Source organism: Orbicella faveolata, unplaced genomic scaffold (assembly GCF_042242905.1).
Source record: "Orbicella faveolata isolate gen_17 unplaced genomic scaffold, um_ofav_v1 contig_46, whole genome shotgun sequence".
Taxonomy (NCBI): Eukaryota; Metazoa; Cnidaria; class Anthozoa; order Scleractinia; family Merulinidae; genus Orbicella; species Orbicella faveolata.
The window spans coordinates 5401960-5428918 of record NW_028301576.1 but is presented as its reverse complement, the minus strand read 5'-3'; the positions used below and the strand labels follow the sequence as shown (position 1 = coordinate 5428918).

The window sequence follows — 26959 nt, the reverse complement described above, 5'->3', positions numbered from 1 at the left end:
TGAGATGTACCTGCAGGGAAACATGTTAATTGTATTCATCAAAAATAACAATGAGTCCAATCCAAGATAGCACACAGTGTGGACAATAGGCTTGCCTTCTGAAATCTGGTACCTCTCGTCTCGGGACTTACAATCGAATAATAGCAACAGTACCAATTCGAACGTTGCTCTGTTGGATTGGATATTTTTTCATCCATGAACACAACTGCCATGATACCCTACCGGCTCGTCTCAGTCATAGAGGAAATTGACCATTGAAGCGTCCTGTATCCTAATATGGTCAAAATTCTGTGCTTTTCGAGCGTTTTTTTTTTTATTTTTATTATTTTTTTTATTTTTTTTTTTTTTCACAGCTAGATGTTTTAAACATTGATGGTAAATCACTAGATCAATATCCGTTAAAAGCTTCTCTGTAATTAAAAAACATTAAGAAACTGTCAGTCGACTGACAGGTGTTTATACTTGAGACAGTCGAAGTGTTTCACATTTCTAAGAATTATTTCCTACACCAGTAGGCTGGTTGTCCAGCGGCACTCCGCTGTAGTCGGTCGGTCAGCGGCGTTCATTGTGGTATAAAAGCCCGCGCGATCAGTCTTCATTCGTCCGCCATCTTGGTTGTATCTAGTTCTCGTTACGGAGAGATTTCGCTTGCATTAAAGATAAAGCGTACAGTTCATCGGGGCCTAGTGTGTGTCCATTTAGAAGCCAAGCGGGCGTGGATTAATTTAGTTGCCTAAATCATCATGACTGCATACTTTTGTCTTTCGAGGTAGGGATTTTCTTGGAGTTTGACCGTGTTTTTTCGGCGCCGAGAACACGCAGGACTTCAAGGCTTTTATTGAGAACTCAACTTTATAGACCCGATGACATTTGAACCCGGCAATTATTCGGGCTCTGGCGTTTAATCAAGGAAAGCCGCTTGTTTAATTTAAACATGTACAAAAACAAACAAGCAAAAAAAGAGTCTAAAATCATTGTAGGATTGTGTGACAGCAAAAAATAACTGCTTGTGGGTCTATTGCAGGTAGACATCACCATGGAAACGAATAACACATCATTAGCAATACTCAGACCAACAGAGTCCATACTTCATATTAACAAAGAGGAAGGATATTTCTGGTGTTCTCTGTTTATTCTTGAGGCGATCATCATCGTTGTGCTCAATATGTTTACGATTATCGTCTTTACCAAGGACCGCCATTTGCGCAAGCGCAGTACATATCTCCTAATCAACCTGTCAGCGGCTGATATCGGTGTGGGAGGACTTGTTATACCAACTGCTGTTTTTCGTCGAGGGAACACTTATGGACTTTGGAATGTTGAGATGACTCATGCGTGGTTCATTTCCACATATGGAGTTGACACGCTGTTTTTTGGATGTTCGCTTGCGTTTTTGGTCTCCATTTCAGTTGAAAGACTGTACGCTACAAGAAGTCCAATGAGGCATCGGTCTGTAACAGGACTGACATACAAGATTTGGATATCTTGCGTCTGGATCGCATCTTTCATTTATACGAGCGCCGTAGTTTTGTTCTTATTTTACGACATACTCGGGTTGCAGATTTGGTACATCGTGGCTTCATGCGTCTTTGTTTCGCTTTTAATTTTAACCTTTAGTTACTGCGCGATATTTGTTACAGTTCGATACAGTGAACAACCCCAGCACTCTCACCGCGGCCAGGCAAGGAAGGAACGAAGGCTTACTATGACACTGTTCATTGTGACGCTTGTCTCCTTGTCAGTGTGGATTCCGTACGTACTTTTCACATTCCTGGAGTCTCATCTGTCACAGACATTTTCTGAAGAAACACTTTTAAGAGCGCGAGGTGTTTCTGAGGCCTTGTTCTTTGCTAACTCCTTTGTAAATCCGATACTGTACACGATCAGGATGCCTCAGTTTGGAAAAGCGAGTATTAACTTGATTACCTGTGCTGGAAACGCTAGAGGTGGACGGACAACCTCATTGTCGTCAGACACTGTACTCTGAGAGGGGACAAATGACTTGACCTGGACATTCTACAAGACGACCAACGGGTTATACACTGTGGCAGGGAATACTGTCGCTGCAAACTCTGGAAGTAGACAATAAGGAGTTTACGAAACCACGACGGCAACGGCAACGGGAACGTCACTGAGCAAAAGAATTAGTGAGCAGTACAGTGGCTGTGTAGGTACGTTATAATTCTTGGTACATTTCTTTGCCGTCCTCTACAAGACAACAACATGAAATGACCAAATTTGGCATCGTCCAGAGAACGTGAACCACGACGGCTAATTCTTTAAATTTTTATTTCAAACTTATTGCTGTGTTCCGGATTTAGTTTTGCGATATTTTTGACAGTGATAAACAAAGTAAATGACTTAAGAGTATCGTGAGATTCGTAGGTAAAATATAAATTCAGTTTTTAATCGACGTTGTCCTCGGCGTCGCCCTCGTGGTTTCGTAAACTCCCTAATTATTGTCACGCAACACTCTGGGAGTGGACAAAAAGACGTACGCAGACGCTGTGACGGTGGACAAATAATTTTGGCTGAACACTCTTGGAGTGGACACTGAACAACTTATGCTGGAAACTTTGGCAGTGGACAAACATTTTTGGCTGGACACTCTTGGAGTGGACACTGAGTTTTGCTGGAGACTGTGGAAGTGGACAAATAGTTTTAGCCTCTTGTTTTAGCTGAACACTCTTAGGGTGGATAACTTGCTTTGATCACTCTTAGAACGGACAAATAATTTGGATTGGGAAAGGGTTTGGATCCAGTCGAGTTCCGTTCGACAAAAAAAACGTACAAGAACGGATAGCTTAGCATAGTTCATCGCCAATTTGTTTTACGTGATAAACGCGTGCTCGGTAACAGCTCACTGCTTAGCTGTTATTACAGTTGAGTCTGCGGTCCAATATTCTTTTGCTTAAACAGGCATACAAACGAGGCGAATGGGTCAATACAAAGCAGAATTGACCCTTTCGCCTCGTTTGTATGTTAAACCTCTGAAAACTGTAATAACAGCTATTGATCCAGTCATCTAAAAATTGTTGTGTTAATGCTACCTTCCAAATTTGGCCTGTAACGGCCACTTTTTCCGACCAGTGGCAAAACATTATCCGTGTGAACGACCGGTAAAATCATCCGGCCGGTCTGTAACACTTTTTGACGGGTAGGTACTCAATTTTCCCCTCCTAACGGACTTAAATATTAGTTTGATAGCTTTGTGAAAAATATTTGTATTAAGCAGTTAAGTAATCGAGAGCGTACTGCATTTTATGTCCCCGTTGATCAGGTTGAGGTCGATTTGCAGGCGGCTGTGGATTCTTTGTTGATTATTGGATGAGAATCCTTAGTTAACAGGAAACTTCTGTCAATCATTTGCACGATGTTATCACGTGAAGTGCCCCGATGTTTTCCCTTAGATATTTCTTTCATCTAAGCGCAGAGGAAACACAACTGGTATTTGCTGGAAGAAACTTGCACCAACCTTTCCTTGTGATACATGCATGTTAACCTGAAAAGTATCGCAAACTAAAATATTTATTGCGCGTAAAAATTATCTTGAAATAACAATTAACCCATTCTTCAAGGTTCGCAAAAGGTTCTGGCACAAATCCGTTACCGAGTTACTGCGGACCATATTCAGTTTAATTAGCAGAAACAAAGCGTATAACCAAAAATAAATTTCTATACCACAAATACAACGTGAAATAAGTGAACTATAGTATATGTTGAAACTTTGTGAAGCATAATCTCCTATGCAGACCGTGACAAACTTTCGGGTTAAACTACCGCTGAGTGATAATTAAAATGCATGTCTGCCAATATTTGGTACTTATAGTTGCACCTGCAGATGTTTCATTGGTATTTATAATAAAGTTTCCCTATAACGCGCGCTCTGATTGGCTGAAACAGCGTGCTTTATCAGAGAACAGAGCACGGGTTGATGACGGTAAGTTGGCCTCCAAATTTTTGCTTCGGAATTTTGACAAATTTGACACAAATTAAACATCCCCTGTGACTCAGACAAACGCACTAGAAGCGAGCTATTTTTCCGCAGTAAATATGGCTCACAGAGACCATTGTTAGCAACAGTAGTGTTAAAACTGTACTAAAATAACAAGTTTTGCTAGATTCCCGCCGACAAAACATGTACAGCTGTAGCGAAATACACAAATTCTCAACCTAAACAGTGCTTCGATAAAGACATTAATTTTGTTACGAAGGCAGAAATTATACTAAGAAGTAAAACAACGACAGAAAACAATTGAACTGTCTCTGTTTATGATGAGAAGCTTTATTTTTGTAAATTTACAATTAAAAATGCTCATTTACTCAAACAACACTTACATGCAGTGTAGTAACGCTCGTTCTCCGGTCATCTCAGAGAAGTAAACCGACGAGTGGTCAGTGCAAAACTTGCTCTGATATTCTCTTCTGTGCTCGAAGTAGAACCAGTGGGAGCCGTTAAGTCTTTCTAACTTTTACGCTAGTTCGGGCAATCTTGCTGCATGCGGCTACAAGCCGTAAATAACTGTAGCTCCTTTCAAATTCAACCCGGCATTTCGCATTTTCATCCACAAGCTTTGAGCTCCGCGTTTCGTAATTTCCACTGGAAAAGTGCTCGTTTTCCTGGGCCACAATACGGCCGGATTCCTCTGGACTATAAACCTTTACCTGCCTTGAGATCCGTATTTAAAAATTAACTTAAAAGCGAACTTTGAAGGCATCGTTCTTCTCTCGAAAGCCGCTCAAACTTCTCGAAACTGAAAGCTTAGCTGAAGTCCAGTTTGTGATTGACAGCTGTCGCTTCGTTAGCTAATCAAATTATTTGAACAATTCTAACAAGGATTGTGATTGGCTTATTTTAGCGTGCTTTATCAGAGAACAGTGCACGGCTGACGCCACTTTTGCTCGTTTGGAAAATAAAGTTTGGTTTGAAAATTCAGCCGAATGCGTGGGGAAATTGTCTGATTTTTTATCATAAAACAAATAAAGAAGCCTCGACTGTGCTCTGTTCTGATGTAAAGCACTTAGGAAGCGGTAGAGCACTCAAGAAGTAGGGAAAAACACTCAACTACGTCTCGTGTTTTCCCCTACACTTCTTTCGTGCAGTACCGCTTCCTGCGTGCTTTACAACAGAACAGAACACAGTCGGGGCTTCTTTATTTGTTAAACAGAACATTAAGGAAAATGCGAATGCAGAGTGCAATTTCTAAAAGAAAGCATTTGGTTCTGTAGAAGCCTAAGTGATCGAAAACGTACTGTCATTTTCTAAGACATATTAGAATGTCTATAGATTAAAAGATTTTAAGATTCCTCAACCCACCCTCATTCTCCCAGTCGTAGAGAAGTTTTAAAAAAAGCCCGGAAGCTCAGGTAATCGAATTTGCAAAAGTACTGTGAAAAGAATTAGCATGTCGTAGCAGGTTTTCTGAGACAGGTGATGGGTATCTGTAACTTCAGAGGCGGATTGGGCTCAAACAACGGTTAGGTTTCATCTGTTATTGTTTGACATCCCTGAATTTCCATACTTATGTCTGAGAACCGTAATAGCATCCAGAAGCATAAATTAAACAAATTTACGAACGAAAGACAAACATAATGTATAACGAGAAAGATAAAGTAGAATTGACGCGTTACGTTAAAAGTAAAAGAGAATTTTAATAAAAGAGTGGGTTTTCCCTTTTCTCAGTCCTGATTTTGTTCTCTATCTCAGAGGACGGCGTTTGAAAAAAATAATTAATTTTTGAAAAAGCGCTAAGAGCTTTAAGGAAAAGCCGGAAAAGTTTGCAAAAAGGAAGTGCCCCACTACAAAAATCCTACAACATGACGTCATCATAAATTACAGTTTTTTCGTCAGAAGTCGTCTTAATAACGAAGCGCGCAAAGTCTACAAATTGAGTGTAAATTATCGGAACCCCGCAAGAGTCAGACAACATAAGCGTGTTCTGAGAGAAATAGAGGAAAATGAACACCAAATTTTCGTTTTAAAAATTGTGCTAGGAGCACTTGCTTACGCGCTTGAAAAAGCGTCAAATCTTGTCATTCCGTTTTGTTTGTCTGAGTTTGTCTGAGTTATGAAGTCACTCGCGTGCTTTGCTATTGGACATGTCATAGGCCAATTAAGCCGGTAACGACTTAAGTTGTTATTGTTTGAAGTGACATCAATGACGTTAAGGTAAACATTCTCCTCTTGACATAATGTAAATAGAGCGCCGGAAATTTTCCGTTTTACTTCATGAAAAATAAGCTGAGTAAAATATCTCATTCTCTGAAATGTCGCTAGACGCCGTGAACAAGACCATGAATGGAACACAGCCATGGAGCTGCAAACAAATATATGATGCTGCAGCAACAAAGATCGGAGTAACCTTTGTTTACTGCTTAATCTTTGTTGTTTCGTTGGCCGGAAACACTTTCATCGCAATGGTTGTCTTCAAGACGAACACCATGAGAAAGCCCATCAACGTTTTAATCGCAAACATGGCCATGTCCGATTTGTTGTTTCCGATTTGCCTGTTCCCTCGAATTGTAACGCGTTTGTACGTCGACTCCTGGTTAGTCAGTGGTCGTCTTGGCGAGGCCTTGTGTAAGCTGCTTACATTCTTAACCGATGTCTCCGGTGCTGTGTCAATTCAGAGCCTGGTCCTTATCGCAGTGGATCGATTTCAAGCTGTGGTTTTTCCTCTCCGTTCTCCTCTGATCAGTTCAAAGCGGTGCCCGTTCTTCATTCTCGCCACGTGGATGGTTGGGATAGCTACCTCCACCGCATATCTTTTTGCCTACAAGCTTGTGAAGAATCAGGGTCGGTTGGTTTGTGAGCTACGGTGGAAAGAAGCTTTTGGAGAGTCCTCGTCGTTTGCAAATTACATTTTACCAATGACTTTTGTATTCTTTTACATCCCGTTACTAGTGATAGCCATACTCTATCGCCTCATCTACTTAAAACTCAAAACACAGGTGATTCCAGGCGAGCAAACGGCCATTGCTATACAACAACGACTGACAAGGGAAAGAACTGTGCTCAAGATAGCCATTGCTATTGTGTTAGGGTTTGCATTATGCTGGTTGCCCTACAGTTTCGCTTCCACTGTGCTCTTTGTATTTGGTGGCACACAGCAGTGTGGTTTCGTCTACTTCACTTTTGTTGCCGCAGTTATTGCTCACTCAAATTGTGCTATAAATCCTTCCATCTGCTTTATTTTCAGTCAAAATTATCGACAAGGTCTCAAGAATTTTTTAACAAGGTCTTGAGCACTCCAGTGCAAGGATCGAAAAAAAGAAAACAATCAACTGAAATTGGTTAAACTGAACATGTCTGCAATTGGATAATCTAAGCCACTTGTCAAAAAATAGTAAAATTTTAAAATATGATGCATGCATGGTGATATATTTCTGCTCAGCAATTGTCGCGAATTAAGTCGAACGTAGAGGATCAAGAAAGATCTTAATTCATTTTAATTTAACATCCAATGTAGGTTCTCTTCAGTTGCCTAGCAAACATTAATGAAGACTGCAAGAAACTTGGAATAACAGTTTCATTTTGCAAGCTGTATATTTTAGTAAACTCAGTCCAGGCACCTGCAGCTTGTAAATGATAATTATTTTTAGAACTAGGTAACCGGATGGTGTACCAGCTCCTTCATTAAACGATGGCTTTATAATCATTTTGCCTTGTAGTTAATTATTTTAGTCTATAATTTTATTTAACTCGACTTTGCCACTTGTAAATAATAATTATTTTAAAAAAACGTCGTATTTGATTCAATGTGCTCTTGACAACTTTGCAGAGTGCTTTTGAACTGTTCTTTACAAACATTATGTTGTTGTTGTTGTAATTCTAGTTGCAATTTTCCTAAATAAGGAACGGCAGTAGCATGTGCAACAAAATTTCTGCGCAGTGTTGCAAATTCAGTCCTTTTACACAGTCATTCGATTATGAACCACTTTTTTTATAACCTCCCTCATCTCGAGTACAAATGACATACCAGTATATACACTCCTCGTCCCATCTTCAAAAACACGCAGCAACTTCTATCACCGGTCAGTAATAAACACTAATGTCTGGCCCCAAGGGAAACAGTGAAAATTTCGCGAGACCCTCAATGTTGAGGGGTCGGGGGGAAACAAGACTAACTGTTTCCCGTGGGGTCAGTCATTAAGTGTTTTGTTATACCTCCCAACCCAAAATAGAAAAAACTGCGAAAAAAATATCTTTGCTTGACGCCGGCTGACCAGTAAATTTGCCGCGGTTTCAAGGTGCACGACCTCATCACGTGGCAGTCGAAAATCCAAGTTGTTGTTTCCCTGAGGAGTTAAAGACTTTTGTTCGCCCAGGGGAGTTACAGCTGTATTAAGTTTTGACCCATGACACGTGACACGTTCTCCTCCAGTCGGAAAACGTATTTGAGTTGGGAGGTATAACAATTTCCCATGTTTGACTCACTAGTATGCAAATTCCACATTTCTTTTTTTTTTTATGAAATTTATTTACTTCTCACACAGTTTACAGAGCTTAAACTACTTAGAATGCTTACACAACAGTACTACACTATTTACGTCACTTACAAAGAGATGTACTACAGATATAACCCTGCAACTCTTATACACTTTACTTACACTATATATATTATGGTAGCAATTATCACTGTGTTTTATCATGCAATAAAGATAAAAGCCACGAACAAGACTACGCCTGGCTTAAAGAAAAGTGTTACAATAAGAGAGAGTGAAAAGAAAAGGACGAAGCGGAGTGAAATTTATAGTAATTTTCCCCAGATGTCCAAGAATTTATGCAGCTTTCTTTGGATGGTGTAACTTTGCTTTAAAATATCAAGTTTGTTTTGGAGGCGAAGAAGAAAGCCTTCAAACCATAAGTTGCCATCACATGAACTTGTCGAGAGGATATGGAATTTTGCGATAAGAATTAGAGTGACATTATTAAGTGAAGTTTTTTTTATTTTTGATGTTATTATGCCAACCGTATAGGACGTGAGACTCAGTCAAAATGACCACTTGTTTAAATTTCTGGTACCACCAGTTGGTGAATCTATCCCAGAAAGCCAATAGATACTGTACAGTGGTACAGTAGGTGGCTTATTCTTTGTTTTTCAGTGGCGCATAAGGAGCAAATGTCTCTTTCAGTAATGCCAGCTCGAAAAAGGCTGGACTTGGTAGGTAAAATGTGGTGTATTATTTTAAACTGGAGGGCAGTTAATTTCGAATCTTTGGTTATTAAGAAAGGCAACGAGTACACTTTGTGGATGCTTTTTTTTAGAGAGACCGTAATTTAGAATTCTAGTCTCTGATGTCGGTGGACTTACGTTGTTACTTAGAAGTGTAGCGTAGGCTACACGGATCGACGGAAGGTCTTCAAGAGGGGCGTTTTGCATGGCGCAAGCTTGTTTTGATTTAATATTTTCTTCCATTCTGTAGGGATGGCAGCGACGAGGCCATAGTAAAGTGTAAACGGAATATTGATGTTCATTTTGCGAGTGAGCTCGTCTCGTGAGAGGAAGGTGTTATCGTCTTTTAAAAATTGTTTGATACGGATAATCTGAGCTTCAAATAAGGGTTTGAAAAGGACTGGCCGGTCTCCGACCAGGATGCGACTATTATCGGCAGATGATTTTGTTTTGAATACAGTAGTTCTCCGAAAATTTTTCAGCGTTGCATTCTTGCCAATACTTAAGTTGCGTGTGGTAAAAAGGTGGAAGTGCAAATCCCACATTACTATATTCAGCAGCAGAATATTAATTATTTCATAACAGCCCGCCTCCTCTGGAAACTTAAGCCTGAATATGATTTTCAAGATAATCAGCCTTATACATGTCCCGTGTCACTGTAATAGTCTACAAAAGTGTACGAGAAAACTTTACCGCTGAGCTGGAAATCTTCAATGAGTACATTTCACAAATAATATCTGAACTAATATTTAACACAAGCTTTAATTTGACTTGCTGACAAATTTAAAATCGGTTGAACAGTTTCGAATTTTCTGTCAATCCGTAATGATTACTGTATCACCAATCAAAGAAACACCAATTGATCATGATATACCGTTAAGTTAAGTCAAAGATCTAGATTTATCTGAACAACATCCAAATGTACAGCTGTACCGGTCTACGAGCTATGTGAATATGCCTAAAAAAATTATCATGTTCAATGGTGTATTGCGGAATATTTAATGATCTCATTCGTCACAGAGAGTTGCCTTGGACACAAAAGCAGTACGTTATGTTTAATATTTACCAAGACATAGGCATCGTTCTTCACTCTTCCTTGCTTTTTCACTATCTTCCTTTGTACGGTCTTGTATATCGTTGACATTCGTCAGTCTTAGAGACTATGGACTATATAATCTATCGATATATTGCTAAACCACAGAGCAGTTTTATAAGACCCGATGCGGATCATTAAGTTCTTGCCTAAGGGGACTCGCTGCTCCCTGCTAAACAACACAGTCAGATTGTGCGGGTTTTTGGTTGACTGTCAACCCATGGAACAATCTTTGACATTCTCGCACGAAGATCATTTATCACGTGTTAATCACAATGCTCTTAGCCAATCATATTGCGTTGTTTCCTATCTTGACAGCGAGTCTCTCAATACCATCCTCTTTAAATCAATAAAGGATATTAAATAAATCTGCGAGCTTTTTACTTTCCTCAAGCATACAGATGGTTCCTTGATCAACATCCATCACGCCGAGGAAGTCTTGAACATATGTCTTGACATACTTGAACGCGATCAGGTAAGACATGGGAGAATACACTCTCTCTGTTAATCATTAATCTATTTCCATGCTGTTATTGGGGTAAAGTTTAGAAGAGTTAAGCTAACCTGGGCATGCATGACGAAGGCTTGGCTGGTTCTTTTAAATCACCACGTTATGGTCCATGATCATGGCACTATATTTGTGAATCGCCAATAATCGCAGGGAATTCCTTTTCCCCAAGTTTTTATGTTCATTTAGCATTCGAAAGCGACCCTGAAGAGATCAGAAGGGAAGTTCTCAACTTAAACTTATTTTAGAAAACCGAGAGAAAGTTTTTCAAACTTTGTGACTTGAATAACTCAATGTCTGCATACGCACAAGTTTTGCATAATAAATTCACTCTTTAGCATACGAAGCTAGGAGATGGATCAAGAAGGCGTATGATTTAAACCTACAGTAACCGCTTTGTTTCACACGGTGAAGAATCAGTGAAGTTTGTGGAAGAAGCATTTGATATCAGTCACAACGTATTCCGAAATGCGCACAGACTGTTTTCCAGAAATATTTAATCAACTCTGTGACTACGGAAGACAAACGTTATGGATTTTAGACGGCTACGTCACGCTACGATGAATACTTTGATCAGTTTAGTACAAGCGAAACCTCAAAATTAAAGATGAGACGGTTTACAGATCGAATTCGAAGCGTAGATACTAAGCAATGAATACTGAACCGTTTGTAACCTTAATACTGTACAGAAAACCCATTTGTGTAGCCGTTCATATACTGATAGCTGTTAAGGAATATTTTGTTTGTGTGTTATTTTTTTAAATTAACCTTGGGAAAAGGTTAATGATGCGTTATGGCTTTTTCATTTGCAAGTTTGATTTTTCCAATTATTTATGGGTAAGCATATTGAAAGATCTGAAAAACATTGTTTCGTTAGAGCTGTCAATCTCAGTATTGAAATGCCATTATATTTCATCTGTCAAGGACTGATCCCATGATTATTGTAGTAGAAGTAAGAATCAGATCAAACGTTCAGGTGTTGGTAATTGAGATTTATTTATAACATGGTTATAGTTCAGGAAAGCGTACCCTATTGAGGCTGACCTCACTTGTTTTTCAATTTCTCGCCCACTTGCTGCTCACTCTGGATTCCCTAACAGGGCCTTCGATAGTAACAGGCAAATCGAGGCACTTGCCTCAGTCATTTGGTTTTGTTTTGGTTGTTTAAATCGGTAAATTACATGAAAATAATAACATGGTTTGTCAACATTTGCAACTGAAAACATGAATAATCAGCTATGAGATAATTTGTGCATTATTAATTTAATTTACGTTTCGTTCTAATATAAAGTATGAAGCCAAAGCGCTACTCCAGAAATGCGTTTTTGAGATGTTTCATCTACATTTAAGTTTTAATGTTGTCTAGATGTTGTAAAGATGGCCCTTTTCCCCCAGAGAATAATACTTTAAGATAAAACAAACTTTCAGAGGAAAAAATCTCCGTCAGTTTCAGACGAAATCAGGAACAGCTCAGAGAGCATCAGACGGACACGTGGAATGGAGCTGAGGACAGTATTACGATTGGTAAGTGACGCCGGTGGTGATAAAATTAGCCAGCTATATCAGGTGAAACTCGTTTTCCGCTGTGAGTTGTGTCAATTCAAGTCTTTTTACACCTCTTTTAACGAGGTATATCTAGAAGCCATGAGTTTCAACCGGGAGAGCATGAAGGGTATTTTCAAGGTTATCCCTTTCAAGTTAGTTCCAAGGCTGCCAATTTGGAAGATGAGATTCATGGACGGCTGTTAGTGGTTTAAAGTCAATTCTTATCGAAAGGAACTATATCTAGCAACGAGAATTTCATTCAAGTGGCAATGAAGGGTAAGAGAGAGAATTAAGGGCCGAGAAAGTTTAGCCATCTCATGTAGGCCAGGTAACCAGTTCCCCGCGGATAATGTTACCACGCGCGTTACGTGGATGTTTTCATGAAGGATGAAAATGCATTTCAAGCCGATTACGTTGTCCACGCGAGAAAATTCGTGTGACAGGATTGTCTATTTAATTCTATATCCTTCGGGAATTCCAAAACCGGGAGCGATCTAATTTAAACCTAGAGGGTTACCTTGAAAATAAGGGCTATATGCGAGAACGACTCCCTGAAACTTCACCTCTCTTGTTTCAGTACATTGACATTCCTTACTGCGTTCTCACTGACCGACTGGCCGACTGTCGGAGTGGCTGGCTGACTGACCGGCTGACTGACTAACTGACTGACTGACTGACTGACGGTCTAACTGACTGACTAACTGACTGACTCTGTCATTGGCTGATCGACGGACCCACGGACCGACGGAACGACCGACCGACCGACTGACTGACTAACTGACTGACTGACTGACCTATTGACCAGCTGTATGGCAGGCTGGCTGGCTGTCTAACGTAGCGCTCCTTCACATTTCAGCTCTCTTTCTCCGCTGTAGTTACTTTAACAACTACCAGGCCAAGAGTTCATTGGAATCCAGAATATGGCTATGATGTGGATTACAAAAGATACAAGGAGAGAGGTAAAGAGCAGGCCTCAAAATCAAAACCGTACTAATCACTCTGGCCAATCAATCAGCAAACGTGTATACTTTCGACACAAGAGTAGACCGCTTTCATCGAGAGGACCTCGTGACTAATGGTAGAAGAAATTGAGCTAACTTTGTCTAAAAATGGTCTCGTTATCCTCGTTTAAATTACAAATCGGTCACCCACAGTATGGTCTTAACTGTTAATTATAGACCATGGTCAAACTAAAGTGGAACCATGAGCCGCGGGCAAGACGTTTAACTGCAAAGTTTTGGACATCTTACGACGCCATTTCTACGCTTTATAGACTGTAGACCAGGAGAAAATATGGTCCATTAGCTTTTTTTATGGTAACACTGAAAATTTACTGGCAAATTAGAAGGGAAATCAATGTGAAAACGAGTGTGTGTGACAGTTAAAAAGATCACTACTGTACTTGAAGCAGACGAGTTCCTCGAAAATTTCTATCCACGACTCTGCGGTTTCAGTCTATTAGAAGGACCAAGACAATTTCTCAAAATTAGTTCCCAATTTTTTTTTTAAACTTTGCCAAAAGTTGCGTCTTATCATGCTTATTAAAATGTGATAAAATAGAAAAAATTCACCGCGCCGTTTTTGAATTTTAAGCATCTAAAGCTGTAATTGAGGGTGTTTTTAGCAGGTCATACTGTTGCTATGGTAACCTATTGTATCACGAAAATGATAAAAACGTGTTCAACAATGATTGGGCAGTTTTTTTGATACCATGATTGTAGCATCAAGTGATAAAGAGTGGTTATAGCGACCCATCAAAATCTAAGTGCTGGAAAGTGTTTTAAGCCACCTTAATTTGTTGTTGCTTTTGATCCACCAGACAAACTTTATAAGTCAGACGGAGAGCAAGGTCATGACGATAGCAGCATTACAGATCAAACAAACCGCGCATTGTACCAGACGGATAACAAATGGGACGACAATTATAGGCTACTAGATGAATTAGGTAATCTTAAAGTTACGACTTGTTTATTTCGCGTCTCTCTTTTGTTCGTTCTTTTCATTTTACCATTTTCCCCGCTAGATAAACTCTATGCGTCAGACCGTGAACAACTTTTTGATGACAGAAACATCAGAGACCAAGCAAACCGGGCATTGTACCAGACAGAGGACGAGTGGAACGATATTGAGAGTGTGCTCGATGAGTTAGGTAATATGACCTTTTCTAATTGTATTAAGACAACGACTGAAAAGACGTGTCGTGGAATATTTATCTTTAGAATTATCGCTGCTTAGAGAGTTGACTGGAATCAATCTTAATAACTGTTGTTTTTTACTTTGCTCTTTGTTCTGGTAATTACAGAAGCAGCACTAAGGAGTGATGAAACTACGGAGTCACCAGCCACTGGTGAACCTTATGGATCGCCTGTAACGGACAAACCGTCTGAGTCATCTGAATCACCTACCACTGAAGAATCTTCTGGATCAGGTGAATCACGTGCACCTGCCACTGAACAGCCTTCTGGATCAGATGAATCACCTACCACTGAAGAACCTTCTGGATCAGCTGAATCACCTTCTACTGAAGAGCCTCCTGGATCAGCTGAATTACCAACTATTGAGGAATCGTCTGGATCAGCTGAATCACGAGCCACTGAGGAATAATTTCACCATCGCAGATAAAAGTTGTTTCAATATCTCCATTATTCCCGATATCTGTGATAAATTAAAATTGTAGTTTCGTGTTTTTAGTCGTGCATCTATCGTTTTGTAGATGGAAGTCGGAACTAAAGAGAATTATTTTTAGTGGGTGACAGTGGCCAAATCAGACAATACTTTATTACCTACCTCCCTCAAAGTCGGTGTTATCAAGTTCCTCTGGTTAGAAGTTCCGTTTTCGGTGGACAATTTCTCCAGATTATATTAGTGTGGAGGTTAGGCCTAACCGTAGAAATAAAGCCACGTTCTCGAATTTCTCCGGCGTAGTGTGGGCAGGAATTAAAATGCCTCGTTAAACTTCCCAACTGAAATAAAGTTTTCTATTGGATGAAAAGATACTACATGAGCCGCCTGGAACTGTATAACTCTCTAGGGCAAGCAAAACTCACTGACTCCCTCGAGCAACAGCAGTGCTAACTTGCACGTGATCAGGTTGTGTGCCTTCAAAACATGGCACGTGTACTCAAAAGCAAAGGTTTATTTTTTATTTTGTTCTTATTCGGTTATTCGGAAGTCAACTAGTTACACGTTCACCAAAAATACTTCAGTAATTCTGAAGCTCAAAGCGTTGTTGAGCTGTGTTGAAAGTTTCAGTAATAAATTCATGTCGGTTTCAGCGGTAGACACATTTTATTTCGGACAATAGTAGGTAACAGAGTGTTTATTATCAGTTGGGATCTAACAAAACGCTAATGCCTGTCGCCACGGGAAACAGTGAGTTTTGTTTCGTTTCTCTACCACGGAGGGTGTTGGGGAACAAATTTGTATTACGGGGTGGCCATTGATTGCGGTCCCTTTTTGGGTTATTTTTTGGAAAAAAAAAATACCTCTTAGTCGGCGCGTCGGGGTATGTTATGGACGGGTCAATGGATGAGTGAGTGAGTGAGTGAGTGAGTGAGTGAGTGAGTGAGTGAGTGAGTGAGTGAGTGAGTGAGTGAGTGAGTGAGTGAGTGAGTGAGTGAGTGAGTGAGTGAGTGAGTGAAAGATGTATGTATGTCACACCAACTAGATTGGATCTACTATAAACAGCCAATCAAATTTCTTGTTGTAAAAGTAAATGGTATGTGAGGATCTTTGATCCCGATACAGTTTAGAACGGCCATATTTATTCTTCTATAAAAGAGGAAATTGGGCTTATATTGGGCTTACTTCGACGTTTTCTGTGGGTTAGGCTGAGGATTTTAGTTACGAAAGAGATGAGCCTTGAGGTTTGAAACAGTCCGTGAGTTAGTAGTATGCAGATGCAACGAGATATTTTTATTTTTAGTTACAAAGGTAACTTGATACTTTTGTCTTTCACAAGGAGTAAATTCAATTAGAGGTCACGAATCGTTGCTTCTAGTTCTTAGGACATGTTTTAGAGGAGACGAGACTATTTAGATTTGAAACAGTTCTAACGTTTACAACAGTAAGTGCAGGTAACGATTGTTTTGTTCTTGTTGCATGCGAATATAACGAGATTTTTTTATTTTTTAGTTACAAAGGGTAATTTGACACTCTTGTTTCTCACAAGGGAGTAAATTCAATTAGAGCTGACGAATCGTCACTTTTGTTTTTTTATATTGGAGTAAATTCATTTCTGGACGGTTTTTACGTCTCTGCAGTAGCAGTTAATTTTTTTCTGATGGGCATTTTATGACATTCTTTTCAGTCCGATATTTTTTGAGGTAAAAAGTATCAAAACTGTTCAAATGTTCTTTGAAAACTGCGTGGCACCAATTTAAAGTGCAGTTTAATTAAATCAGACTTTCAATGTGTCAGAGAGGCTTTTTTCTCTTTCTTTCTATTTTCGGTGAAGTAGTGTTGTTGCGTTGTGTTGTGTAAAAAGGGTAACCTCACGACTTGTATAAAATGCAAAAAGTTCTCTTAACTTGAGTATTTTTGACCAAAAATTCCTCTTGGGGGTTGGAAGAGCTATGTGATCAGTAAGTGAGGGAGTTATGCATGTGCACGTGTCACACCAATCACAGTGTGGGTTGTATCAAAGAAAGAATCAAATAATAGCCTGTTAGAAAATAAGATGGTATCTACATTAATCTGGAGACGTGTCAGATTGCTGTAGTTTGTTCGACCAAACATTTTATGGCTTACTATTTAGTTATCTTACCATTACCGATGTAACATCGTGTGTACATCATAGATTCCCAGTTTCTTTCTTGCTGCAAATCGCAACCAAAAAAACTTGTCAAATTAACCAAATCATTACTGTAAACAGTTTCATGAATGCTCCTATCTCCGAGACTTTTAGTTCACAAACAAAATAATTCTTGCACGCTTCTCGTGCCTATGTTATGGGTTTTGATATTGATATTATCTAATTTGAACTGGTTTTGTGGAATATCAAAACTTAAAAACACTACGATCATTGCTGGAAACAGAATAAGACCGTGCTATTGCATGACGATGTTATAGCGGAGTTCCGTTGCGACTGTGATGCTTTTTGAAGAACACTGTGAAGTTTAACTTCGAAGTTATCGTTGTGTCAAAGGAGAGCAACTGAGAGAGATCGTCATTTTGCATGGTCATATTATTTGAAAGTGATGATCAATTGCCTTTTGTGGTTCGATTCGAAGACTTCGATCGACAATCTCGCTCTTTTCTAGGAGTGTTGTCTTTTTCCGTGATTCATTCTAATTCAAAATGTTCCGCTAAGCAATCAAACAAGATCTGCGGACCGCCGAGGAAAAAGTGTGAACTTGAGAACTTGAAATTTAGCTACAAACACTTATTTCAGCAATTTATACTGATAAGAATTTCGCTTAAGTAAGTGTACAGAATATTTGGAATAAGGAAGGATCTTACTAAAATTTTTAGGCGTGATTTAATCGTTTTCTCCTGCAAACATCAAGCGTAATTTTCACTGATCCCAAATCCACTGTTCTAGCGTAAAGCAAGCTGAGATCAATAGAAATGCGACTGAAACAATCATGTGATTGGGGAGAATAATTTTAATGTTCTTTATTCTCATTTATCTATCGTGAGTACAGTACGCTTCTTCGTGTTTCATATAGGTAGAACATTTGTCAGCATTTGTGCACTGCGCCTAATGCGACTCTTCGCGATCGCTCTATTATGTTTACTTCTTGTAGAATGTCTGTTTTCTAATTTCCTTCTCCAAAAATAGTCAAAAAAATCTGCAATTAAAACACAGGAAACAGGTTTGGCTTGCAGTAAGATCAGGTTTGCGTGACAGGAACCCATTTTGATGTTCATACAAAGAAGACTTTTCGAAAACGCGCGGCGAGTGATCGGCGTTTACGTGACACAGACAGTGTTTATCTATATTCATTAATTTTTTCCACCATTTGTTGATTTTCAAAAACAATAAAGTAGAACTTCACAGTTATATAGCGTTTCCATGCAAACGCCTTCAAACTGTAAACAACAACAACAACAACAATTATATTTACGTGGGTTTCTGGAGCCAGCGAGCAGCTTCTCGCCGTGTTTCTCTGCAATTCCTCCTCTAGCTTATCAACGCGCGACTCTATTCTTGCTCGTGAGAGCCGAAATCGCTCAATGACTTCCCAGTCAGCCATATCGGCTAGAAAGAGGCGTTATTGAAACAAAAAAGTGCGCCCCCGGCCGCCATTTTGTTTGGTTTTTGCAACATTTGTGACTCCCCGGTAACTTTACGGGAGGTCACGACCTCCCGTAAATTACCGGGCAAGTTACCGGAAAAATTAACGGGATCGAAAATAACGGGAGCTTCGAGAAACACCCGAAAAGTTTACGGAGACTTACCGGGTGACTTACCGGGCCCGATAATTTACGGGGTCTTTCGAGAAACAGGCCCCAGTAGCTACGCTTTTAGGCTGGTCTAAATCTATATATTAGCAGTAACCCATCGAGCCAAAATATTTTGGTTGTCACGTGATTGTCCGTACGTACCTTCGTCCGTACGCCCCCTCCATGTAAATCAATGTGAAATGTCACTCTACAACAACCTAGTTCCCAAGGCTTTTCCTTTAGAGATCAGGAGGGGGGAGGGTTAAAGAATACATCTTTGATATTGGGTATCCATGTTATATTCAATTTATACCTGTCAAAACAAGGTATGCACTGACCAGTATCACTTGACCATATCGCAGGCTCGTTTTTAGAGCTCATCGAGGTCACGTGTTTTTTTAAGTTGACCACTGCCCAGGTACAGGTTTTCAATTGGATCCCAGGCTCAAACAAGGTTAAATTGTTGTAATCAGGAGCTCTGCTTTTAGGCTTTGCTAACTCTATATATTACTTAAATTGGTTGTTGTTATAAAATGAGTTGGAAAAATTATCCAGAATCAACACCAATCTGCCGTTTTTACAGACTGCATGATGTTTAGCTGTCTGGCTGGGAACAGTTCCATGGAGTTCTAATAAACAAAGTCACTGATCGATTGTTAAAATCAGATCTCATAAAGTAGGCTTAATATCACATTTCCTAAGGTAAACCAAATTCTTAAAATGTTTTCTTTTTCGCTGTACATCACAACCAGACAAACTTGTTGGATTAACCTTATCATAATTGTCAAGAGTCCACTGAGTGCTGCTACCTCCAGGGGCTTTTTATTCACAAAAAAAATAACTCTTGTATTGACACGCTTGCGCACTAACCCACTAAATTAAAAACAAAATTGGAAATATGGAGTCTCCGTGTTAATTTCTCTTACACGTAAAAGTAACTCAAACGTTGATTGTTCATGCAATTCTTACAATCGCAAAATACCATGCAGATAACCGAGGCAGTACCACTTGTATTTATTTCCATTTTTTTTATTGACCTTTATTGACCTTATGAGTTTCTGAACAAAGAATCTTAGGTATATTATTGGCCGTGTAAAATTATGATTTGCAACAATCTGCATTAGGAAAGACCTCATTCAAATTGTTTTTCTGATCATAAATCACTTCTGCAACATCAGTCTGCTTATCAAAATTCAGGTACAATCATTTAATGTCACCTTGATACGGAAAAACTGCATTCAAATCTTATTTCAACACACAGTTACAGTAATATATACAACTACAAAACTAGTTTCGTCCATGACCTCTTAATTTGGTCTCCATAACAGATTTAAATCCAAGGTGACCTCATGTAACCATGCATGAAATATAAACCTTGATACCACAAGTTAAACTATAACTAATTTGCTTTTTTTTTTCAGTCTACTTATTTATTTATTTATTTATTTATTTATTTACTGGTTTATTTCTATCTTGTTATTATTGTTTCTATCTGGTTATATTATTGTCGGTTGTTATTATTTGGTATCAAGTTATATTTTTCATGCATGGTTACATGAAATCATCCAAAATTCAAATCTTTACTGGTGACCAACTGAAGAGGTCACAGACAAAACAAGTCTTGAAGTTGCATATACTATGTAACTATGTATCAAAGGAAAATTCAAACAAAGCTTTTCCCAATTCAAGATGCTGTTCAGTAATCATACTTTCTTGCTTTACAAGTAGAACTTTGTGAAGGAGGCTATTGCGCATGGTTTATATGCCCCAACAACAAGGCAATGCTTGGTTTAAGTGAGTGGCAAAATCATCCATAGAGGAGCGAAGCCATACTTTTCTATGCTAGTTTTCTTCCTTAATTAATGACTAGAGCAGGGCTTGATTGATGATTGCCGTAATTCTCATCACTGGTTTGATTGATAAGGGACTGGCACTGTAAGGAGAAACCAGTGATTGAACACTTGGCCATCTCAGTCACATTTGTCCAACTGTATAAATGCCACATGCTCAACAACCATTTTTTGAAAAAAAGTACTTGTTCCCTCAATCACTGATCTCCATTGCTTTCCAATTCTAACAGTTTGGAAGTGATTACGTCTACTGCATTTAGTGTTGGTGAGTTAGGACACAAGTCAATAACAGCTTGGCGTCTTCTAAGGATTGCGTTAGACTGGGATCCAGTGGAATAGAACCTACAAAGAAGGAAAAAACTATTTTTTCAAGAGCTGAAAGCAAGATATAGCTAGAAGACTCTCCTCTGCGAAAACTGACTGATTTCAATGTCAAATAGAACACATCACATCAGTGAGAATTGTCTGCAATTTGCAATGACCCCTTGTGATAAGCTTGACACAACAAAGAATTTGGTTGACATTCCTTAAGCTTCCAGCAAATGAGACCTTTGCATTTCCAAACAATATACTTCCCTGCTTGTTTTTTTTAACACTAATATAGACAAGTGTAATAAATGGTGAAAAGACCATTTTCCATGAAACATGATCTTGATTGCCCCTTACCCCTCTATCCCCCTTCCTGTGTAGTCACTGATGTTAGTAAGTATTTTTACCTAAAAATGGAGCATTGCAGCTCTTTGCCAAAGCTTCACCTCCTCCTTTTGAAACAAATTTGTACATTTCTAAAGGAAAGAAAGTGAAATATTATTTCATACTATGAACTAGATGAAGGTACACTATAACAGTCAAAAATACAACAAGTCATAGTGTATTAAATATTCTTTTTAAATCATAAAAAGGAAAAGCCTCCTCCACACATGCATTTTGCATGGACTTGTCTGGCAATGTTTCCTCGATCCCAGATACTGTAGCCGTGTGCAGTGAAAAGACTTAAAACCCTGACCCTATTTAGGGATGAAGCAAAAGAAACTGATACCCTGTTTAAGGCCCGAACCAAGAAAAATGACATCCAATTCAAGGAAAAAACAAGAACTATGAATGGCACCAACAGGTCAACTGTATTTCACTTCTGTGACAATGGAAGTTTAAAAGCATCAAGTGTAGAACTTATTTTCTGTTTAGGCGGGCATTTACGCATTGCAATATTAGGACACAATTTAGGTAGGTAACCTGTCTAAGGATCACACCGTGAACGCAATTAATGTCAACAGGGGCAAAAATGATACCCTATTTTAAGGACTGAAAACCTCAAAAACTATATCCTATCTCATGACACAAACCTATATAGCCCATATATGGGAGTGCCGCTTTCAGTGTTTCCTGCAAAGAGCATCTGTATTAGGAGGCTAACACTTACATTACAAATGAGGACAGACAAATTCACTCATGTTCTCCACTACTCTAGGATTGGGATTTTAGTTTTTTTGCAGAATGTTAGTTCTCTCCTGATGTCAGGCACTGCCACACCCTGAGAAACAACAGGAATGTCATTGAAAAATCCATCAATATATTACATACTAGTTGATTCTGGTAAATTTCTTGCAAATCTTTTATTAAGCAATTGAAGATGGAGAGTTATCCCATGCCAAGGAACAACTGCTGATATTTTTTTTTATTGAGAACAAAAGGGAAAAAATGAGGGTTAAAAGTTCAGAACTGGAGACCAATTTAGCCAATCAACTGATAATAAACTAATCTTAGGTTTTGGCCAAACAATGATTAGGCTCGATTTCACCTAAATTGATTGACTATTAAAAGGCTAGTAAATGTCTAAGTGAAAAGCTGGCCTTTCCTCAATGCTCTTACGGCTAAATTAACAATGTATTAGTCACAACAGACACAAATTAAGCAAATGTAAACTTTCCAAAATCAAAATAAGCCTTACCAATAATTGACAGCATTTAATTATAGAACGGTTATTATAAAATAATATACTTTAATATGCATACCTGAGGAGTAGTGACAAAAATTGCTCCATCTGGATTGTAATGTCGCAGATTTTCTACTAACTGTAATCATTTATGTGCTCATCAGATGTTCCTGGATTGAACAAAACTAATCTTAGAACAGAGCAATAATGATAGGATTACACTGCATACTGCAAAATGAATGTGCATGATTGTACTATCAGCAAAGTTAAGAGTATATCTGCTCCGACTCCAACTCCAGTCTCCCAGTATGGAGTATTGTATTCCCTTAAATGTCCTTAATGGGGAGCTGGCCTACTGGTGGATATCCCCTCATATTCCTGTATTTTTGCAGTTCAGGTTGGCCAGCAACTTGTAAATACTCATTTCTCCTCCTATGTGATGAAAGGCATTGCCAGTCAAGTCTCTCACCTAAAAATGCAGTACAAAGACCCATGAACAGGCTTTGAATCCAGATCTATTGATCTACAGTGTATGACATTAATCACTGGGCCACTGTACCTAACACATCAGCACATCACAGGCCTCTGAAAATAACATTTTACAAAGTCGTCATACCTGGAGGTGTATCAATAAGCTGGTAATCCAGGTCACCCCAACATACATCTGATAGAAACTGCTTGATCATTGCTAAAAAAACAAACAAACCGGTAACTGTCACTTGAGAACTCAAGAAAGTCTGCAGGAACATCAAAATGTTTGTAGCACTCTACAGAATTGCTCCATTTTAAAAATCGTTAATAAAAGTGCACTGCAGACAGTGGTACACTGGCCTGGAACAAAGTTATTTTAAAATAGTAGTAAAACATTTTGCTGATTTCAAACATTGTCCTTTCATTCAAAAGCCCAGAAAAGCCACAGTATTTCCGAAAGAATTTGCTTAACTTTGTACAAATAGTTACACTGTGGATCCAGTGGTGACCAGCTGTGGGTGTCACATAAAATTTGTTTTGAAGACATGATTGATCATCGCAGTTATGCACACAACTTAAGCAGTTGTGAAATTAAAGCCTGAAAAAAAAAAAAACAGGCCTGAACGGGATTTGAACCCATGACGTCTGCAATACCAGTGCAGTGCTCTACCAACTGAGCTATTTAATTGTTTTTTGAGAAATTTTGTAATATATATCAACTAGACATAATACTGCCCCCAAAAAAGAAAATTAAGTATTGTTTGCTCAATATCAACAAAGCCTAATAATAGCTACCTGAAGTTTCCCACATTTTAAACTAAGGTAATTAAATTGTGCATTTCACAAAAAATCACTCAATATGTGGTGGCATAGCTCCTTGAAGTGATTTCAGTAGTCAGTTTCATTGATGATGAGACACTCAGATCTAGCTTTGATTAACAAGCTTGAACAGGTTAAGGTAAGTCAAAAAATATGTAAGTGAAGAGCATAAATGAATTTAAATACCATTTTTCTTAGGTCCTCTCCACACAACGGCATCATCTCTTATTTAATAACAAGAAACCAATTCACATAACAGCCAGTCGTTGGTCCTTGTCTGTGTAAACTGGAACCCAACTAAAAAGAAAGGTTCAGGTTATCTTTAGAAAATACTTGTAAACACCTTCAGCAAAAACATAGGCAAGCTTTGATGTCAATAACATATCAGCTGATCTTATAAAAAAAAAAATTAGAAAGTGAAGTATGTATATGAAAAGTATGATAATTAAAACACATGTCTGGAGCATTTATACTGCAGATAATCTAAATTTTACGAAACAAAAAGCTTCCCAAGATCAAGCAAGTTCACCAACAAAAGTTCCAAAGAAGTGGGGTAGTGGTCCCTGACAGACCAGCATTCCATGCAGGAGAAGCCACAACACTTCAAATCAGTTTCTTGCTATCAAACTGGATATAAGGAATTCTCCTGTAATGAGCCACTAAAGGTCATAGACACTCTTTCACTGTTACACATCAAACACAAGTGTGAGAGTTGTATATAGTATATATGCATGATTTAGTTAATATTGGCTCCCACAGAATGGCTTCAGAAGATGATCCTTTATATTATGACTTACCCAGCAGAACACTGCTGTATATCTTTTCCCTCTACATTCATCATCCTTGGAATACTTGGTCCACATATGTCAACATCCAGTATGCCAAGCTGGAAGATAAAGAGATAACACAAAGATTAGCCATTTATTGTGATCTGCAAGGTAGTATGGCAGCCTGTAACAATACATTCTTGAAGACACTTCTTTGCCACCAGTGGCAGATCCACAGATTTTCACTGAGGTGACTCTGGGGTAAGGGGGAGAAAGACAGAAGGTGCTGGGGGAAAGGCAAAGTGAATATTTTTTAATCCAAGACAGGATTTTTCCCTAAGTGTCACCAGTTCACACATCATGTGGCCAATACTATAAATCTTCTGATAACAAATCTCGCTCCCAAATGTAAAACATGAAAACAAGACCTATCCCAAACGTAGAAAATCATCCAATAAAGCTTCCCCCCTTGCAACTCCTCCCACTGCATATGAATCAATGACTTAAGGACATTCGCCCTAATTGTTTCTGCACATCCTTACTGTGTGCGCAAATTCACACATCATGTTATGCATGAGAGCACACACTAAGTAATAAAATGAATAGCCTGCGTGGACCCTTTCCCTCCCCTTCTACAGCCTGTCATGCAGGCTATAAAATGAACAATGATAGGGCAAAAGGCTATTGCTATAGCTTTGCCTGGTTTTAATGATCTTGGATGTTTGGCGACCCCTACTTTTCTTTCCAGAAACAATTTTTATTAACAAATATCTCCACATTGTCCAAATATGAACAAAAAATCAATGTGGGAAGTTTAAAAAAATTTAAGATTTCTGTCCACAGGACATCAAATCCTGCCATCTTGTGACTGCAAGGTCCATGAAACTACGGTCGCTAAATGCGAACTTGTTCATTAAGGAACCTCGCCAGTTGACTAAATTCACTTAATAGGTCCCCTTAAGGTGATTCCTCACATTTGCATTGTGCATCCTTACTGTGCATAATTTATGGCGTCAGTTAGCGCATGCTTGTGCACGCACATCTTGAAACTGGATTTGCCTTGATATTGAGTTCTCTCAGTTGAAAAATGGCTATAGCTCACTAACGAGCACGGGGACCCCACCTTTTTTTCCAGTCACTATAATCAACTAATCATAAGCTTTGCATGAGAAAAGACTGAACTAATTGCTATCACTGAAAATTGAATAAATAAAGAAAATAGCAGATACACTGTGGTCTTTTCTATTTTGCAGTTTGGTAACCATATCAAGAAATTTGGTTCATTTTTTTAATCTAGGATTTAGCTTTCTGCCTGAATCAAACTTAAAATGTTTATTTGTGTCTGACGCAATGTATTGACTGTAGTTTAATGCGTGTTCTCGTGAGTCTGGACTCACAAAGATTTTACAATTACTGGGAATGTGTCCTTATAACAAGCATTGAATAATGCCAAAATGGGGCGTTTTCAATGCTTCGCTGCTCCTTAATGAGCATGGGCACCCCCCATTTTTATTTGAAAATTGAAGTTCTCATATGATAAATATTCAGTAGACAAAGTTTGAACAAATTCTACTGTCACTTTTATTTCAGAGTAATTACCTTAAACAACATTTGGCAGAGAACATTTCACTTCAAAGATCTAATTGCAATATTTTGGGCTTACAGACATTGTGGCCTTATTCGCTAACGAAGCCCGATTATTTCAGATTTCGGGTGTTCTTCTGAGGATGTTCTCTCCAAAACGAAGTCGGTGACGCCCCATTTTTTTACATTTCCCGCGACCGTCCTTAATACGGGTATATGTAGAAATGTAAACCATAAGTCAACAGAACATGTAGTCTTACTTTAAAGAAAAAATAATGTATACACCCTTAATGCAAACAGCAATTTTTTAAGTAACACATTCGTTGCACGACAGTACTCACCGTCCGCCATCTTGAATTTGAGAAGGAAACTGCTGGTCATCCTCGCGTACAGTCGGCTCAAGAAGCTTTTCCGCTGCTCTGTAGGCCCGCTCTGCAGCTGAAAAAAAAGGTCATCCTGGGACACCCAGGGGCAGTTGGTCGACGCGACATTTTCGGACGACGCGATATTTTCGGGCGAGAGTTTACATCAAGACGTACAATTTCGCCCGAAAATATCGCGTCGACCCGACTAACTGCCCCTGGGTCTCCGAGGTGGCCTGAAATGTCAGTCATCTTCCACCGTCCAGCCTAATCGCCCGGGGATTAAGCTGAGGGTGGGAGATGACTGACATTTCAGGCTACTGAAAGATATGTTCAAAACCACAAATGAAATCAGGGACCGCGAGGGAGGAGGAAGGGCTTTAGCCCTACCACTTACTTGCTTGTGTTGAGTTTTTTGGACTCCAGTCCAGATGACATTGATAATGTACGAATTTTGCTACTGG

The 26959-nt window shown here is 38.9% G+C and overlaps 3 protein-coding genes and 1 pseudogene across 5 annotated transcripts; 3 read left to right on the top strand and 1 right to left on the bottom strand.

The window, feature by feature from the left end:
* The first annotated feature begins 298 nt into the window (after positions 1-298).
* LOC110043850 (trace amine-associated receptor 365-like) lies at positions 299-4255 on the top strand. Its single transcript, XM_020749350.2, has one exon. The coding sequence runs from the start codon at positions 1037-1039 to the stop codon at positions 1985-1987; it is 951 nt and encodes a 316-aa protein (XP_020605009.2). The 5' UTR covers positions 299-1036; the 3' UTR covers positions 1988-4255.
* A 1935-nt stretch (positions 4256-6190) lies between these two features.
* On the top strand, positions 6191-7659 carry LOC110043857 (QRFP-like peptide receptor). Its single transcript, XM_020749358.2, has one exon. The coding sequence runs from the start codon at positions 6268-6270 to the stop codon at positions 7243-7245; it is 978 nt and encodes a 325-aa protein (XP_020605017.2). The 5' UTR covers positions 6191-6267; the 3' UTR covers positions 7246-7659.
* A 2950-nt stretch (positions 7660-10609) lies between these two features.
* On the top strand, positions 10610-15321 carry LOC110043842 (uncharacterized). Of its 2 annotated transcripts, XM_020749341.2 has the most exons (6): positions 10610-10744; positions 12225-12301; positions 13179-13281; positions 14142-14267; positions 14346-14471; positions 14625-15321. In XM_020749341.2, exons 2-6 carry the CDS (start codon positions 12275-12277, stop codon positions 14924-14926), a joined length of 684 nt encoding a protein of 227 aa, XP_020605000.2. In that variant the 5' UTR covers positions 10610-10744; positions 12225-12274; the 3' UTR covers positions 14927-15321. The 2 variants fall into 2 exon arrangements, with proteins under 2 accessions (XP_020605000.2, XP_089134333.1); XM_089278207.1 differs by having other exon boundaries at positions 14142-14471.
* A 5435-nt stretch (positions 15322-20756) lies between these two features.
* Positions 20757-26510, bottom strand: LOC149098102 (cytosolic Fe-S cluster assembly factor NUBP2 homolog; annotated as a pseudogene). Its single transcript, XR_016203418.1, has 7 exons — positions 26475-26510; positions 24580-24668; positions 23969-24079; positions 23109-23180; positions 22572-22662; positions 21985-22090; positions 20757-20901 (listed from the first exon to the last, which is right to left on the bottom strand). The product of XR_016203418.1 is annotated as a cytosolic Fe-S cluster assembly factor NUBP2 homolog (transcript).
* Positions 26511-26959: the final 449 nt, after the last annotated feature.